Source organism: Etheostoma spectabile, chromosome 2, assembly GCF_008692095.1.
Source record: "Etheostoma spectabile isolate EspeVRDwgs_2016 chromosome 2, UIUC_Espe_1.0, whole genome shotgun sequence".
Taxonomy (NCBI): Eukaryota; Metazoa; Chordata; class Actinopteri; order Perciformes; family Percidae; genus Etheostoma; species Etheostoma spectabile.
This window is the reverse complement of record NC_045734.1, coordinates 14,255,460-14,272,282: the sequence shown is the minus strand read 5'-3', so window position 1 is coordinate 14,272,282 and position 16,823 is coordinate 14,255,460. Positions and strand designations below refer to the sequence as shown.

At 43.1% G+C, this 16,823-nt stretch overlaps 1 protein-coding gene across 7 annotated transcripts in view; it reads right to left on the bottom strand.

Annotated features, from left to right (window-relative positions):
• The window catches only part of pds5a (PDS5 cohesin associated factor A), a 55,466-nt gene that overhangs the window by 11,404 nt on the left and 27,239 nt on the right, over positions 1-16,823 (bottom strand). For 6 of the 7 annotated variants that reach the window (XM_032537649.1, XM_032537658.1, XM_032537667.1 and 3 more), the window contains 4 exons: positions 1,790-1,930; positions 737-852; positions 494-588; positions 225-370 (listed from right to left, as the gene is read on the bottom strand). In XM_032537649.1, the coding sequence (XP_032393540.1) occupies positions 225-370; positions 494-588; positions 737-852; positions 1,790-1,930 (498 nt within the window). Of the gene's footprint in view, positions 1-224; positions 371-493; positions 589-736; positions 853-1,789; positions 1,931-2,075; positions 2,155-4,325; positions 4,451-16,823 lie in introns of those variants that run through there. The other variant, XM_032537696.1, reaches the window with a different exon arrangement.

The following is a 16,823-nucleotide window of genomic DNA, read 5'->3' as shown; positions in this document are numbered from 1 at the left end:
ATTGAAGGCGCAGTGAATGATTGGTTAGTGCATCAAAAACAAATCCCATGTGGACCTTTTAATAAATTAATAATATTTTTCTAATATAGTCATTCGCCGGAAATCCGGCACCACAGCAGAGTACTTTAAGCCCCGATGACAGACAGCTTGGATTTGAAAGTAAAATCACTATATCCACCTGTTACTACTACTACTACCCACATCAGACTGCATATTTGTCTCACCCTCTTGTCTAAGGTCCTTTCCCGTACAAAGCCCAAAAGTTGGTCATTGACCAAGTTAAGGTCTTTCTTCCCGGCGTTTATAATGGTGACGATGACATCATGACGGATGGCTTCCTCTGGGTCATGGGAGCGCACCTTCAAATACTCTGATTGGATAATAAGGAGAAAGGAATGTAACCACTTTTTGTTCAGAGTATAATTTTAAAGAAATTACTCTATTAGAAGAGAGAAGAATGAAGAAGACACATCGAGTCAAAAAACAAACACACCAGTTAGGTCTCTGGCCAGGTCTGGGTGGTTCATGAGGCAGTGGCTGGCAAACTTTACACACTCTAGCCTGACTGGAACGTGGATGTCATTGAACCTGGAGAAAAAAATATGTTATACAAAACTAACAACATTTTATATATCTTTAGTACACTATAACAAATACATCACTTTTCCTGGTTGAACAGGATCAGCTTAAACCTCCCTTTGTGCAAGTACGTCTGCATAGTGTTCACGTAACTCACCGTCCTAAGAAGCACTGCCACAACGGTCTGTTCTGTGAGGCCAGCTCTGAGTCTTTGGCCCCAAACAACTTAGCTAGCAACCGTACAACAGCTAGACGCTCCTCTCCGTCATTGCTCTACAAACACAAGAAAAACATGTAAAACACAAGCTGCATTTTTCTCCAAAAAATAATTATAATTTTACTCCTTCCCTGATCTCCTACTCATATATACTGAAACTACAAAAACCTGGTCTGGTTTATTGGCATTTCTTGAAATCAATCACATTCGTCATGGGTGTCGCTAAGAACTGGATCAGACTGGGCCATTGCAAAAAAGCCTCGCGAATAAACTTTTGGTTGAACGTGTACTTTCAAAAATTGTTTTAGTCGTGCAGGAAAAACTCAGATTTGACAGATAGTCTAGCTAGCTGTCTCAATATACCATGCAGAGATCTGAGAAGCAGTTAAACATTGTCCTCATGATTCCACCGGAGTTTAGAATTCCAACACAAAGAAAACGGACGGTACTGGATATACGGCCAAAAAGAGTGAAATCTGGCGGAATTTCTGGTGGCAACGGAGCAATCCCGGAAGTGGATCATCGTGGACATAGACTAGCTCTCTCTTAATACAAATAAGTACGACAAACTGTCAACCATCCCCATCTTGTGCTTTACTTGCACAATTATCCAATTATTTACCTTAAACTTTGCCTTAAAGACCACTCTTAAAAAATAAACTTATTTGTATTTTCCTGCATCGGCTGTTGAAAAGCACGAGGGTCCTTGGTCGTCAATCACCAATATAACACAACTGACAATGTGCATCATCTTACACTACTGAGAGGTTAAGCCGACTCAAGGTGAAACAAGCTTTAAAATCTGGCCGTTACCCATTAATACTGTCCTACAAGTGATTCAACAATGACACTACAAAGTTACATCCCTCATATAAAGTTGACAGTCTATAGTTTGATCAATGTCAATGTTTTGAGCAAAGCATCAAGAGAACTAGTCCTCTATGATCTGAGGTGAGATGTTTGGTTAAAATTTTGACTGTGTGTTGCGTTCACCTTAAGTTTAAATTCCAGCTGTGGCATGACAGAGGTAAGCAGCATAGGGTCGATAGCAAACAGTTCCTGGATGAGGTCAAATACGTGCTCTGATAGGTCACTGACTGATGACTTGCCCATCACTAAAACCTGATTAAAGAACTGAGGAAGGAAAAAAAACACTGTGAGAACAATAAGATGTCTTATGTATGTATACATACACAACAGCTTCTTAGACAAGTCTAAGACAAAAAAAAAAAAAAAAAAAAAAAAAAAAACCAAAATGAATAATTGAGCTGCTACTCACGTTACATGCATGTCTCAATGGTCTGGACGGTCCTCTTCAGCAGAGTCTTGGCAAGATCGTACGCTTGCTTGTTCAGATTCTGTTCCAAGGAAAGTAAAACACTGATTATTTAGTTTAATTGACAATGAACATCAAATATTCACTAATACACAGAACTTCAAGCTTCTCCATTTGATGTCAGCTGACAGTTGTTGAGAAAAAGCAAGGCTTGTATTCTAAACTGTGCAAAATAATAGTACACTACCGTTCAAAGTTTGGGTCACATCGAAATGTCCTTATTTTTGAAGAAAAAAGCACTGTACTTTTCAATGAAGATAACTTTAAACTAGTCTTAACTTTGAAAATCCTCATAACTTGATAATTGGTAAATGCTATTCTAGCTGCAAATGTCTGGTTTTTGGTGCAATATCTACATAGGTGTATAGAGGCCTATTTCCAGCAACTATCACTCCAGTGTTCGATGGTTACAATGTGTTTGCTCATTGGCTCAGAAGGCTAATTGATGATGAAAACCCTGTGCAATCATGTCACACATCTGAAAACAGTTTAGGTCGTTACAGACGTACAAACTGACCTTCCTTTGAGCAGATTGAGTTTCTGGACATCACATTTGTGGGGTCAATTAAACGCTCAAAATGGCCAGAAAAGAAACTTTCATCTGAAACTCGCCAGTCTATTCTGTCCTGAAATGAAGGCTATTCCATGCGAGACATGGCTAAGAAATTGAAGATTTCCTACAACGGTGTGTACTAATCCCTTCAGAAGACGCACAAACAGCTCTAACCGAGTGAAAAGAAGTGGGAGCCGCGTTGCCCAACTGAGGAGAAGATAGTACATTAAGTCTCTATTTTGAGAAACAGACGCCTCACAGGTCCCCAACTGCATCTCTGCATTCATTAAATAGTACCCGCAAAACCCAGTGTCAACATCTACAGTGAAGAGGCGGCTGCGGGATTCTGGCTTCAGGGCAGAGTGGCAAGAAAAGCCATATCTGAACTGGCCAATAAAGAAAAGATTAAGAGGGCAAAAGAACACAGACATATGGGACAGATGGAATGACTGGAAAAAACGTTTTGTAGTGTGAACGGATACGCAGTCACATGGTGGGAGGGTGGTGTTTCGTGGGTGGGAGGTACAAAAAGGAAAGGTTCGTGGTGAAAGAGAACAATTGAAGACTGAGAACGTGGCATGGCGCTGATAGCTGTTAGCATGGAGGTAATATATGGTCTGGGGTGTGCTTTGGGCGGTAAGGTGGTGAATTGTAAGGTAAGGGATTCTGAATAAAAGGTCATCACTCCTTTTGCAACGCCATGCCTACCAGTGGGACAGCCTTGATGTGGAGCCAATTTCCAACAACAGGACAATGACCTAAAAACACCTCCACACACCTGTGCAAGAACTATTTAGAGCAGAACAGGCAGCTGGAATTCTATCGGTAATGGAGTGGCCAGCGCAGTCCCAGATCTGAACCCCATTGAGCTGTTGTGGGAGCAGCTTGACCGTATGGTACGCAAGAAGTGCCCTCCACCAATCCAACTTGTGGGAGCTGCTTCTGGAAGCTGGGGTGCATTTCTCCAGATTACCTCAACAAATTAACAGCTAGAATGCCAAGGTCTGCATGCTGGTCTGTTGCTGAATGGAGGATTCTTTGACGAAAGCAAAGTTTGATGTAAAAAAAATCTTATTTCAAATCAAATCATTATTTCTAACCTTGTCAATGTCTTGACTCTATTTTCTATTCATTTCACAACTTGTGTGTGAATAGTGTGACTTTTCAGGAAAACACAATTGTTTGGGTAGTGTATATAATAAATGCTTTTTGTTATTGCACTATCCTCTTTGCTGCTGTAACCAGCAAACGTTCCCGCGTGAGACTTATAAAGCTTATCTTATTTTTAGGATCACTGTTGTCAATTTTTAAAACAGACTTTAATCAATAATAAAAAAGCTGTTCTAAATATTTACATAATTTTGTAATATGGGTGCTCTTGTTTTAGGCACAGATCAGAATAGGTTTTGTTAATCCAGTATGTTTGTGCTGCAAATGATTATTTTTAATCTATTTAATCCAGAGTTATGCCTGTTTTTCATAGATTATTTAATATTCAAAATAAATATCCACTTTTTTTTTAAATAAAATAAGAAAATACAACACAGTTGCATAATTAATCTAAAGATAAAATAAATAAATACAAATAATGACATAACTAGATTATGTACGTGTGTGTGGTGTATATATGTGTGTCCTACCTTGTGTGCAGGAATGAGGTTATGAGGATGGTATCCAGAAGTTCCTGTGTGACTCCGTCCCCCTCCATGATGATAGAGCTCATCAGGTCTATCATGGCATCTGCACCTTCTGGTTATGGCTGTTACTGTGGAGGAAGAGATGAACTGAAAGTAAAACTAAACAAAAATAGATTTAAAAAAGAAAGAAAGAAAAAAAGCACAAATGGAGAGATGTCAGAGTGGTGGACCAGCACCCTGAGCGGTTGAGGGGGTACTGTGCCTTGCTCAAAAGCACCTGGCAGTGCCCAGGAGGTGAAGTGGCATCTCTCCAGCTACCAAACCACACTCCGTACTTTTGTCCGTCCCAGCAAACGCTCCGGTTCCCAACCAAACTCCCTACTGACTGAGCTACTGCCACCGAGCACTAGGTAATGAACATGCTAAAAGGGAGTCAAGATGTAGCTTACTAGACAGATCAAGTACATATTAAATACATACATACAGTACATACATGTATGACAATGTTGGAGTATGAAAAGGGTCTGATAAACAATAATACTAAATTTTAGAAAAAAACAATGTTCAGTTATAAGATCTGCACAAAAGGAAACTGCAGGAAACAGGGGCCTTACTTGATGACCGAGAAGAGTGTTTTGAAAAGCTGTATGAGATCTCATTGCAGTCCTCCAGTTCAAAGCATATGTTGTATGACTTCACCCCGCAAGGTTCTAGAGAAAACACATTAAAAACAAAAGTTACTCTTTCATCAGCAGTATGTTGTATTGTCCCTTGAAACACAACTAACAAACACAAGTTTAGCCTCTTGTGATTTCTACCACATAGCGCACATTACCTCCAGCAGGTAAAAGTATCTGTTGAACTGAGGGCTCTTTGTGTCTTCCAGTCCCTTTACTGTCTGGTGATGAACAAAGATGTCCTACAGACAAGACAGGAAAACACTTTTTTATGTTAGTAATGGAGATGCTCAAAAAAACAATTCTGGAAAGACCCCCAAAACAGCAGATTTATTAGAAAAAGCAATGACAATTCATTATGATGGTTTGAAATGTGAGCAAACATTCCCCCTTAGGTAAAATCTCACAGTGATGTTCCCTGGTTTTTGAAGGAAAATTGTTAGATCTAGATGGCCTTTGATGTGGTTATCCTGCTGCAAATTTTAAATTCACAATAACACCAGTTTATAGCACTTTTTTTCATTGGCTTGCCAAAGGATTAGTCTGAATGAACCTAAGACTTAATGACTTAGAGGCAGTCAGATTATCTTTCTAAATATAGTATATTAATTATAATTCTAGTTTTTGAATAGAATTGTCATTCATTTTATTTTGCTCATGTTTTGTTTAGTTAATAGTCTCACATTGCCAGACCGTAAGCCCAATTTATAGTCTTGTGTTAAATTGATGGCGTAGATACATGGAGATACGGTCTCTACGTCGTACCCTATACAGTATCCTGATGTGCACCTCTCAAAAAAAGGAATTGCACCACACACATCCCCTGCATACCAAAGTATTCAATCCCTGCCAAACGTCCAAGCTAGATAGTTAATGCCGTAAACGTACTCTTTGAAATCTTTACAATCATTTGGAGAGAAAAAACAGCAGATTGCGTGATAAATTCTTGGTCAAAACTTGCAATTTTCAGCAAGTAACATTGGCATGCTAGCTCGGAAGTTGTTCTTTTTGTTTACCGTAGCGACTGATTTTTGTCACACAGACAGCAGGGGAGAGGCAAAACCAAACATCCAGCTTGTCCGCTATCCTGGCAATGTACTTTTGTTGATCCAGACTAGTCAGCTACAGCTCATAAATCTACATGTACAGACAATCATTTAACTAGTAACTAGTGTTATGAGCAAATCTGAAACGCTTGGACTGCTTTTAAAACTATCCCTTGAGAGAGGATATTACAGTACCAAGGGTCATGTCCTAACCTTGAGTTTGTCGTGGGAGGTGTAGGGGCCTCGGGAGCATAGATCCTGAAGATGTCCGCCAGGCACAGGCCACCAGTAGCCTTACACTTTATTGGGTTCCTGAGGAAGAATTCTGAAGCAAGTGGAGCGCCAGGCCAAGATACTGCTGCTTCTCCTCTTCAAGTCTTGGTCCATGTCCATGTAGGTTTTCACCACCATCTGTGAAACAGGACGACAAGGGTGGAGCAGGTTGAGAAGGGAACCATCCTGGGCACATCCCAAATAAACAAGTAAAGCATTGAAAGTTTGACAGTTGGTGCAATAAGAACATATGGACTGCTGCTTACAGCTTTTGTTTTCTTTGTCTTGTGTAATCCAGAAACCAGTAGTCTCAAAGTGGGGTACGGGGGGCCCCTAGGGGTCCTTGAGGAGGTTCCCAGCAAAAAAGGGAAATCATTTATTTCACTATAATGTCATCACAATGACAGAATGTGTGACTATATTGGTCATGGGTTTCATACACTTTCTGTAATGAAACCTCCAAAAGCAAAAATCCTATCCGATGCAAGAGCCGGGGACAACATCTTCATCAAATGGAGCTCAGTGGTCTCTTTGTGTCGTTAAGGGGTCCTTGACCTGAAAAGGTTTGATAAGCCACTGATCTAGACAATATCATTCATGGAGTGAGGATCTATGGAGCTGCTGCGGCAGAAGATTTGGACAGCCTTTTTCGTCTCCAGCATTAAATACTAACATTTCACAGCAGCGCTTTTAAGTGGGCACCCCTGCAAATCATTTTGATATAGGCAATATTGCTGGGTTTCATTATTGTAAGTAAATAACTTATTTATATAATCTCTTAGCACAAAACAGTAGTAGCCTGAGTGATTTCAGCAGAGGCCAACGTCGGTATTTCAGTTCACATCAAATCCAGCGCCCCAAAACATCAGTTCTCTTAAAATGAACACCCACCAGCTAGGTCATTTCTGTGTCCCAGCAGTGTGTGAGTCCCTTATCCGTTGGTCCACCCCGGTGACGCGAAACCGGGGACCCCTGATTGAGTTCTCATCTCAACTAGCAATCATTTGATTTTACGTTAAATGATAACCTGTGTTGGGACACTCCATGGACTAAGTGTATAACCTTAGACTGGATGTTTTCTGCTGAGCATTACGGTGTGTTATTGTGTGTAACTAGTGTTGTTTTACACTCAATGCATAGATTTTGCTTTGTTCAGCTTGAAATGATCCTAAACTTTACACTTTACACTTTACACATTTACTTTACATTTACTTTACTTACATTTACTTTGTCGTGTGTCTCTGGCCTGTCTCTGCCCCTCGCCATTTTCTCTCTATTCTTTCATTACGCAATCCCCTCCGTCAGCATAACTAGTCTGGATCAACGGAATTACATTTCCAGATAATTGCCTAAAGCTCACTGGATGTCCGCTGTGTGTTGCGTCCTGAACTAGTTTGCTTTGGGAAACAACAAACTTTGGGCTAGCAAGCTACGTGCTAAAACGGCAAATTTTGAAGAAAATCTGGATTGTTCAACAGGTAGGCCTGCTTGTTTCTTTGGAGAATGATTTTAAAGGTTTACAAAGAATATTTTTTAAAATATGTTTTAATAATATAAATGGGACATCTTGGGACCAATTGGGGAGATTTTCTGTTGACAAAGTACACAGTCATACACTGTTAAAACAAATTACGTTTAACAATGTATCCAGCCACATTTAAAACCGCACACTTTCTGTATTGGGTGGAACAGTTCTTCATTTAATATTGGATGTGGCATTTTCTTTTGCGGGGTGCAAACGTTCCAGCAAAACAAGTTCCTTCCTGAGACCATTTTGCAGAGCGGGACACACCCACACAAACTAGCACAACGGTTGCTCACAGACGCCCAACTAGGACCGACGGCCACCTTTTGTGTCAGTGCCTTAAGGATCACCAAGGAAGTTGTGGCAAGTAGAGAATCTTAGTGCTCATAAAGTGCTTTTTAGTGCATGTTAGGTTTACAAAGTGAAAAAGCCCAAAGTCCACCCCAAAGGGATCTCAGCATCTCCAACAGAAAAAAACTGTTCACAAACGGCTCCAACAGCTCTATTGCAGTCCAGCCTTACTTCCGTGACAAACGTGCATGACATTGCAACACGCATAAATGCTCGCCTAGGCTCGCTGCTAGCTGGAACTCCCTCTAACTCTGCTTCTGACTGGCTTGTAGTGCGGACCTAGGTACTGCACATGTGCGCTCCCAACAAAGATAGAATAGAAGTAAGATGCCTCACTCTGTAACTAAAACAGAGAGCTCTACACAATAGGGTGAAAGAAGGAGCCTGCAGCAATGTGTAGTACAACTAAATGCTGTGTTTTTTGAAAATGAAACCTTTTCTGATATACATTAATACAATTATGAACCAAATGAGCATATATTAACACTTTACGCATTATCCAGGCACCTTATACTCCGTCTCAGTTACTTGGCCTGTCAGAGCTTGTTTGCTGGAAACAGCTTTATTTAGTTTTTGTAGATGAGAGCAGTGTGACTCAACCACACAGTATTTGCGCACCAGACAATCAAAATGAGAGCAACAACAATGTAGCTTCAGCACACACGTGACCCTTTATCATTAAAGAGAATTGAATGACATGACATTGATGAGTTTAGATATTCTCAAGTGCTTGCTCTTTAAAAGTAGGGACTGCAGGGTAAGAACAATCCCCTCGCTAGAGTTGGACGATTTGTGGCTTTTTAGAGTTAAATCACCAAATAAAAATAAATTACCAGCTTAAATCTAATGCATTTATTCTGTTGAAAATGACAGTTTCCCAGTGTTTATTGGGTTGACTTTTAATTTCCTTGCCCATTGAGTTTACAAACCTACCCAACAATAGGCTGAAGATTAAAATAACGAGGAATAAATAGTTTTTCTAGTCTACATGAACACAACTGTCTCATGAGGTTGTATGCACACCATTATATCAAACATCACAGTCGTTTCTGGATGCTAGGACACCATGCTTTAAACTATCACTTCCTCTATGAGAGTGATGAGTGAGTGTGAGTATATTATGAAAAAAGCGAAGCAGAGCAATGAGCTCACTATACAGCTAGGCAGTCAGAAGGGCGGGGATGCCCAACAGCTCCGCAGACTGCAAGCCACCACACTCACTCCTACCCTTCCACATTCTCAACTGAAACACATTCACAACCCAGCCGTGAAAGCTCTTTACCCAGTGGTGGACGAGTAGGTGTGCGTCTCTGCCCTTAAATTTATTGTTGTTTTATTTTGGACAGAACATTGGCTCTAGTCTGAAATATATGTGCACTGTTTTTAAAGGTCTGCTGATGTAAGTCTGAGACACCGAAACCGCTGTGCTATTTCTGCCTAATATTTTACTGAAATAAAGCCACAATTTAACCCTTTAATGTATTGGAAACAGCTCTAAATAACTCTAAATAGATAACCCATTCCCCAGGGAGTGAAAAACCTCCCTTTTGAGCCCCTTCTATCATTCAAACAGGTTAGCCGGGGTATTGAATCCTTCGGCTGTGTTCGTTCATAAGCCTGCATGAAAAACCACCGGTCTCCCATTCAATTCATGTGACACACTGTGAGTAAGTCGTGCAGTAGGCTTAGGCAAAAAAAAAAAATTCAAAAAGTAAAGCCTTTTTAAATTTTGTAGAAATGCAGAGTGATCATCATCTCGGAAATTCAACTCGTTTAGCAAATCATATGGCTAGCACACATTCCCGGGGCATCGTTTTGTTTACCTGGAGAGCTGTTCTACTTAGATTGTTCAACGCACAGGGGATAAATTATTGCTGTGATACTTTCCATAGTTGTTAATTTCTTTCTTACAAGTATATATTATTGCTTTCAGAGTTTTGGTGACCTTCTCAAACTCACTGACCAGCCATTTTCAAATTGGCTTGTATTGTATTTCCTGATGTCACAGTTGTCCAAAAGCAACTAAAGTTTTGTGGTCGACACTTTCATCTCTACAAAACACTCTCTGATTAAGCGCGTGGACTTGATGTACCTCATAAACCCTACACCTACTGTTCCTGTGCACAAGTGTGCTCTTCTGGCCGATTTGATGAAGTGGATCGTGAGGACTGAGTTGGCATGACACAGTAACAGCTAGATCGCTATGTACGAAATCTTTTAGAACAAGGTAGTCTCTGATAGCAGAGCGAGAAAAGCTCTCTCTTCTCATGAGACAGAAGAAGGAAAAACCAAACAAAACGTGTGAGGGGCTTACATCTTCTCGAATTGGGGTGTGGTGGAGAAGAAGAAGAAGAGTGGATAACTGCAGGGCGGTCTCGGGGGGGGGGGGGGGGGGGGGGGAGGATGGGGGGGTGGGGGGGGGGTGGCTGGGGGGGGTGTGGGGGGGGGGAGGGGAGAGGGAGCGTGGGAGGTGGGTTTGTGGGTGGTTGGGGGGGGGCGGGGGGGGGGGGGGTGGTGTTGGGGGGGGGGGGGTGGGGGGTGGTGGGGGGGGTTGGGGGGGGGGGGTGGGGGTGGGGGGGACAATGGAAAGAGAGGCATCAGGGCGACGGGGGGGTTGGGGGGGTGGGTGGTGGGGGGGGGGGGGGGGGGGGTGGGGGGGGTGGGGGGGGGGGGGGGGGGGGGGGGGGGGGGGGGGGGGGGGGGGGGGGGGGGGGTGGGGGGGGGGGGGGGGGGGGGGGAAAAAGGGGGGGGGGGGGGGGGGGGGGGGGGGGGGGGGGGGGGGGGGTGGGGGGGGGAGGGAACAGAGAAAGGGGGGGGGGGAGCTAGAAAAAGAGAAGGGAAAATATGTAGGAGAATTGGGGGGGGGGGGGGGGGGGAAAGTCTAAGGGTTTTGGATTGTTGGGGGTAGGGGGGGGTGGAGCGGGGGGTTTTTGGGGGAGGGCAGGCGAGCGGGGAAGGAAGAGGAGAGAAATGGTGGGGAAACACAGGGGAAGGAGGAAGGGGGGGTGGGGGGGGTGGGGGAGGTGGCAGGGGGTGGGGGGGTTGATTGAGGAGGGAGGGAAACGAAACGGGGGGGGGAAAAAACTCATGCTGGGGTAAAGGGGGGGGGGGGGGGTGGAACAAGGGTGTGAAAAACTAGGGTTGGGAAAGGCAAATTTGTAACTCAAAAGAGAGGGAAGGGGGATGCTGGGGGGAGGGGGGGGAAGGGGGGGATCTGAGGTAGGGTGGTGAGGGGGGTGAAGGATATCCTTTTATTGTGTGGGGGGAAAAAAAAAAAAAGCGAGACGGTGTGTAGGAGGGGGGAGGGGCAGAAACCGGTGCTTGTGGCTTGGAGGGGGTTCGAGCGGGGAAAACGTGAAGATCGTCAAATGGGGGGAACGATGTACACAGCCCCGGCTAATTGGTTGTTTAAACCCTGTAAATAAGGTAGAACGACAGGGATCAAATGGCAAAACACGAGGGCAAGGGGTAAGACATGTAGAAAAGAGAAAAAACCCAAGGGGAGAGAGAGGGAAGAAGATAACGAAAAACCAAAACACAAAAAGGCAGGCACACAATAGATGGGGGGGAAAAAGCGAGATGTCAAAGAGGCAAGAGGAGTAACTTGTTGTCACGGTTAGGGGGGAAGAAGTATGACTTGACGAAAGGAACTGGAAGGGAAGATTATGAAAGGTTTTTTTGGAGAGTGGGGGAGTGGAAGGGGGGTAGGAGATGGGTAGGACGATTGTGTAAGGCGGATGGGGGAGAAAGAAGATCAATAGGGAGGGAAAAAATCACACGGTGGAAACTAGCGGGTATAGAAGATCGGTAGTAAGGGAGGGCAAGGTTTTAATTTGGAGAAAAACTATGGGGGCAAAATAAAGAAGGAACCTGGGTAGAGACTCGAGTAAGGCTATTTGTGTCGTGTTTTAAAATGATAAGAGCCTATTTTTTGGAACGTGAAGAGTTCTTACTTTAGGGGGTTCAATGCCTGAAAACATCTCTATATTAGATGATTTTCAATTTAGGGACTTTCTCAGCTACTCACTATCGAGTGGGTACTCCGGATTGTATTAGTGTATGCTGGTGGTGGGGGACACACGGTACAATGGCGGAGAAAAGCGAAACGTGGGTACCAAACAAGCATAATGGTAGCGAGGTTTTTTTTTTGTTTATATCTCAGGGCTGTAACTACCTATTGTCATACAGTCTACTTCCCTGAGCTAGCTGCAGAAACTGAAGTGTGTAAAGTAGATGTAAACAGTAAACAATAGGTTCCCCACAAGGACCTCTAACAACATCAGCTATAAAAAACTGAAAACAGCAGCCTGTTCTCTGGACAGACAAACCAATTACCATGATTAATGCAACGTTAATAAAACATACATTGTCCCGTTATTCCACAAAAATGCCAATCTGTACATAAAAAACACATAAAGGTACCAAGAAGGCGGATTGGGGGAGGACAGCGTTGTTTCGCTCATTAGGCACGTACAGAGGAAGGACAGCACCGAATCAACCTCAACGGCCGTAGTAAAAGAGCCCTCCACCCATGGCAAAACGACACGTACCCAGACGCCAACGCTGTGGGTCATGTCCTGCCTCTTTTGTTTCCGGAATGTCGGCATGCTATCGAATAAAACCTTTCACACCAATGTCTCAATCAGGGTTATACCCAGATCGACTGCAGTGTTTGAATGGGGGGTTGGAACCCTCCTCGATCGTACTCGTCTCGCAAGCACCTGGTCGCCAGTTGGGGTTTGAAAGAGGAATCACTATAGGTACTGTGTCAAAGTAGTGACGTACGCACAACCCGGGGGTACTGGTGCTACACGGGGGCTGATGGAGGGGTGGTCGGAACAATTATGGGGTGATGTGGTTTGGTGAAATGACCGGGGGGCAGTCGTCCACAGGGTTGCCGCCCGTAATTTCACAGGCACATTTTTGTGGAAAAGAGTCCTACAACCACAGGGTACGAGTTTTGTTGTCACATGAGGGTGCTTTACGCTCAGTTTTCAACACCCTAATCCTGTATCAAACTAGGATTTTTCCACAGGCAGTTTCAACCAGCAAAGCGAAGACACTAGGAAAAAAAAAAAAAATATACAAAATTCAGGGGCCAACAAAGAAAATACAAACAAAGAAAAGCTGGCCCAGTGTTCAGTATCGGTCCGGGCAGAGCAAGTGGAAGGGGGGTTGTAACAGGCAACACTGCCTGGTAAAAACCCCGCGTTGAAGAAAGGGTAAACATATGAAGGGCAGGGTGGAATGTTATGTTAATACACGGGGTTGACACCGGGGGGGAAAAAAAAGTGCCAGCTCTAAAATTACTACCTATGTCTTGCGAGATTCCCTAGAACTAGCAAGTTCAGCTGCTATGGTAAAACACAAACTTCTCTGCGTATTTTTATTTTTAAATTGGCTCAGTGACCGAACCAGCAGCAAAACCCAACTTTGCTTTTATGAATTAAATATTTCTGCTCCTAAAAGAAGTCAAGACTAAGTCACCTATTTCCTTGTCCAGGACTGATGCAATACTCTTCAAGGAAATCACTCTAGTTACAAATACTCTGAAAGAGTTTGATTTTTATTTTATTGTGTGCTTGGGAAAGTACTCACTAGGCAAGAACAGTGATTCGTCACTGTCACTCTCGCTACCCACACAAATGCTGGCCCTACGTTCTTTTAAAGATATCAACAGGGCACGAACAACAAGCAAGTTAAACTTCAGGCAACTTATGTAGCTCAGCGGCAAGCCTCTGCTAAGCTCAGCAGCAGCATTAATCTCGGGGCTTTAGAACCAAACTACAGAATGACTATGATAGTGGCTGCTGTAGATGAAAGTTACTAATTACCTTACCATATGCTGTCTACTTACTGGGCTAAGTCCGCAGTAAACAGCCACTAAAACTCTTAAAATCTTTTCCCATCATAGGTGCTATTTCACATTCAATTATTGTCCATCCTTCCCACGACGCTCATCAGTATACTGCGCGAGGTTTGAGCGATCTGTAAAACGCACCTGCTTGCATTCAGACACCTGCCCTTCAGCAACAGGTTTTAGCCGGCTTGCAAGGTGCCAATGTTGTGTGCTCTGGTTGGTCACAATACTACTGCTATAGGGCAATGTGAGTAGGATGTACGCAGGGGAGCATTTCAGTAATTAGCGAGTGGGAAAACTACTAATCACTAGACAAATCTAAAGATTCAAGACATAGTGCACAACAGTTATCCCTCTATAGACCCATTACACAACCTTTGAAATTGCTGAATGTTTGAATGTGTGGTGGAAGTGGAGTGGGGGTGATATCAGCATGTATCGTTTGATAACCCCATGGTTGATCAATATTAATAATAAGGAAAAAAAGTGTATGAATAAGTAACCGTTGGCTTGTATTGAAAATGGATCACGTGGAAACAATGTGAAAGGGGGCACTCGAGTTATGGGCCTACATAGAGATAGTCACCTAAATCCATCACTCCCCATTAGCTTCCCAGAGCTGTTAATAGCAATGTAAGCTCATTGTTTATCTGTTAGGCAAAATTCCTACTGTTTGGTTACACTCCACAAATGTCGTCTTTGGCCGCAGTGGGCCGCACGTTTTTTACGTGAAAGAGCTACTAAAAAATCTACTCTACACTACACTGCACAGCAACGACTAGACAGACACTGTTGTTGAAGCAAATAGGGGTGGAGCAGTTAGCAGCTAAAGCAGAGCCATATTTTCCCGTCAGCAAAGTGGTAGAGGTCGAACAACTGAGCTAGGGAACACGTAATTAGATTGGTCCGTGTTGTAGTTAATCCAATGAATGAAATGTTGCGCACAGCTAACTGACTTGAGGTAGGTGGTTTGTTGCGCTAAAAGTCGTGGCAGTTATCAACATTAAAAAGAGTCACCACTGTATTTTTCTGGCTGTGCTAATTGTGTACCAAAAAAATATAGCATGTAAATTGAGTCCTCCTTTGAGATAAGAAATGCAAATATAATCTATAATTCTTTCCCTAGATTAATATAAACTTTTTTGTGTTTGACATTTTGGGCTCATCCGCATTTTTTCCATTTTTTGTAAGGGGACAAATAAATTTGCTGACAAACTTGAGACTTCAATGCTTTAACAATATTATCCCCTGTATCATGTCACAATTCAATTTTACCAAAAATAGTACTACTCTGCTCATGATAAATGCTACGATTGTTTTGTTTCCAGTCCTGCGATCTCAACAAAAAGACAGAGTATTGGAAAACACCCAGCCATATTAGAAAAGGGGTCTCTTATACTGTATTTCCAAAGTAAGGAGTGTTTGGTCATTGTGTAAGGGCCCGTACAAAAAAACAACCTGCAGGTTTGGGACTTGCAAAAAATTTATAGCGTACTTGCTGACAGCAGAAACACAACAACTACCTTCAACCCGTTTTGACCACCTCATCGTTGCTGTATTTTGTCCGTAATCCTCCTTCACTCGGAGGATATAATGATTTGTTCTTCCCCCCGCAGGTTTTCCTGCTGTTGGGGAACTCCATGCTTGGTGGTATAGGTCCACACGTCTTCGACTGGCCTCTATGGGTAGAAAAACAAAAGTTCACACAACCAAGCTACCGCCTTACCAAAACCTCGTTTTTAAGAACAATTTCCCCATTTGCCACATCATTTATGTCCACTAAAATTGACAACATCGTACCAGTATATTTAGCGATATTCTAATCCCTAAATACTTTTTCAGACAGAAAGCCAACATCAGACCAGCATTGTGCTATTATTAGCTTGATGCTAAATTAACCAGCTAAATCATCAGCTCCGTATTTCCGTAATTTCTCTCAAACATAGTATCGCTAGCACTTTAATAAACAAGCTCAAACTGCTATACCGATACCCTTACAGCTATTTGGAACCGCTTAGCTAGCTAGTTGTTAGAAAACCACTTTAAACAAACGAGAGCAGCCGGTGTAATGTCTACTGTCTCATGCGAACAAAGCCAATGTCAATTAGTGCAAGATGAGTAGCTTAGGCTAGTAGGCGTAGCTGTAGTAGCGGCTAGCCTTTTGCGGGGGAAGGAATATGCTAGAACAGCGGTGCCTATGCACGTTAGCCTGGGGCAAAGCTCCTTTTTGTTGCTAGCCTGAGGCCGCAACTATTGAGGTACCCATCACTCTCCAGCTACAGTCCAGAGGAAGTGCAGTAGCCTATCATCTCTGTCTGAAAGTAGCCATACTCATTGTCAGGTTCAAGTATTCAACAAATGCAACTACTTTGTGAAGTTTAAAAATCCATCAATTTACTTGTTACTGGTCTTTTTTCAACTATCACCGCATCGGGGCTCCGGACTAGGCCTAAAATAGTTTACAGGCGAAGACAGGGTCTGCACCGTCGCCTGAACCCTTCCCTCTCTCACTAACCAACTTGCCCCCCACAGATGATTTTTTAACACCCTAACAAATGCTGAATTAATATATTTCCAAATATACAACTACGACTAAAACAGCCAGGATAGAATGCCAAAGGAGCGTTATACTCAGGTTGTATTACCTCTCAAGTGGCCCGACTTTTTATTCAATTAGTCTGACAACAGGTTGGGTTTAGTTTTCGGCACAAGCTCCGGTCCCGTTTAGTGCTGTCTGTGGTGAAGGCTGGGTGTATAGCGCCCCCACTC